This window comes from Tupaia chinensis, unplaced genomic scaffold, assembly GCF_000334495.1.
Source record: "Tupaia chinensis unplaced genomic scaffold, TupChi_1.0 Scaffold000201_1, whole genome shotgun sequence".
In the NCBI taxonomy this organism is placed as follows: domain Eukaryota; kingdom Metazoa; phylum Chordata; class Mammalia; order Scandentia; family Tupaiidae; genus Tupaia; species Tupaia belangeri.
In genome coordinates this window covers 3,155,763-3,157,389 of record NW_006159676.1, presented here as the reverse complement: position 1 = coordinate 3,157,389, position 1,627 = coordinate 3,155,763, and the positions used below count along the sequence as shown (strand labels likewise).

General features: G+C 53.6%; 1 protein-coding gene across 1 annotated transcript in view; it reads left to right on the top strand.

Annotated features, from left to right (window-relative positions):
* Positions 1-1,627, top strand: part of MYO9B (myosin IXB) — an 88,921-nt gene that overhangs the window by 57,037 nt on the left and 30,257 nt on the right. The window contains 1 exon segment of the mRNA XM_027771286.1: positions 881-1,030. Within this exon segment, the coding sequence (XP_027627087.1) occupies positions 881-1,030 (150 nt within the window).

The following is a 1,627-nucleotide window of genomic DNA, read 5'->3' as shown; positions in this document are numbered from 1 at the left end:
TAACTGCTGGTCCCCTTTTTTTCTTTTTCTGAAGAGAGATTTTTGCTATAGGGTGCGTGCACCTGCACGAGAGACAGAGAGATAGAAAGCCAGAAATCACCCCCCCAGGGGGGGTTAGCCACGCCGCAATCCCTTCTCCTCCATTCTCCTCTCGGGATCTTGGGCACGCACGCACACATGCCAGGTCTGAGTTTTAGGCCACTCAGTCCAAGACTCAAACCATGTGGGAGTCCAGTGCCTTAACCACTGTGCCACCTGCTGCTCCCCCCCCGCCCCCATTGGCCCTCTGAATGCCCATTTTTTGTTTCGTTTATGAGACGCATTTTTGGTGAACTTTGGGAAGACCCCTCATCAGTGTTCAGTACGTCAGGGACCGTCGTAGGCTTCACCCCCTTGCACACACGTGAACAGCTCGCATGTCCATATCTGCAATTGGTGGAACCCACAGACGTGGACCCCGCGAACACAGCGGACGGCCGTCCAGTGCGCAGACGGCTCGTGACGTTTGCCAAAGAGGGAGAACAGCCTCTCGGTCTAGTCTGCAGACGGGGCGGGGCTCGTTCCTCTTCTCAGCTGACCGTGTTGGTTGGCACATGGGGCGGCCCCACCCACTGGGCTCTCGCCGTTCATGGTTCAAATACCACGAATGGTGATGAGCTGTGCAGACAGAGGGCTGGGCTCAGCACCCGCTTCACCCCAGGGAGGAGACAATGGTGTAGGCACTCAGGCCCTAAAAGAGGCGGCCATCAGCACTCTCTGCTAGAGCCAGCGCCGTCTGTAGGGGGCAGCCCAGGCTCCTTCACCAAGCCCACCAGTCCCGCCCTCCATCTGCCCGTGGGGGCTCTGGAAGGGCAGGCCAGACCCTATCTATCTATCCTAGAACCTGCTGGACTCCAAGTCCTTGAAACTCATCATCAGCATGACCCTCCAAGACCGCACCACCAAATCTCTGCTACACGACCGCACCACCAAATCTCTGCTGCACCTGCACAAGAAGAAGAAACCACCAAGCATCAGTGCCCAGTTCCAGGTAGGCGGACAGGGACAGGCTCGCATTGCCCAGATGGCCCCCGAGAAGCAAAATGACTGAATTAAAAGAGTCGAAGGTTAGCATGTTCCTTCAGGTGACCACTGACCTCTATGTCCTTTTGGCCATGTTTCCCTTTTTCCCTTGGCCACCAGGAAGCTCGAAGAAAACCTCTCCCTTAGGTTTGTTCACCAGCTTTAACACTCACTGTTAGCTTTTTCATTCCTTCCGGCTTTTCTTCATCTGAGTCTTCTGTTCCCACCGGAGCATTTTAGTAATTATCTTATGCGGGAGCATTGCAGTTCTTTCTTGGAAACAGCAGGCCAGAGACCGAAATCACTGCCTCTGTGGTCTCTTCTGAGTCTGACACGTGCTTTGTTTTTGCAGATTTCGTTTGTTGTCTTTTAGTGTTTTGCCATAGGGCACCTGTGCTTGCCAGAAACAGAGAGAGTGAGAAGTCACCTCCTGGGGGGGTGACCACACCATATTCCCTTGTATTTCATTTTCCTCTTCGGATTCTGGGCATGCACGCACACACGCACACACACACACACACACACACACACTGTTGGCATGGTTTTTTTGGTTTTTTTTTTTTTT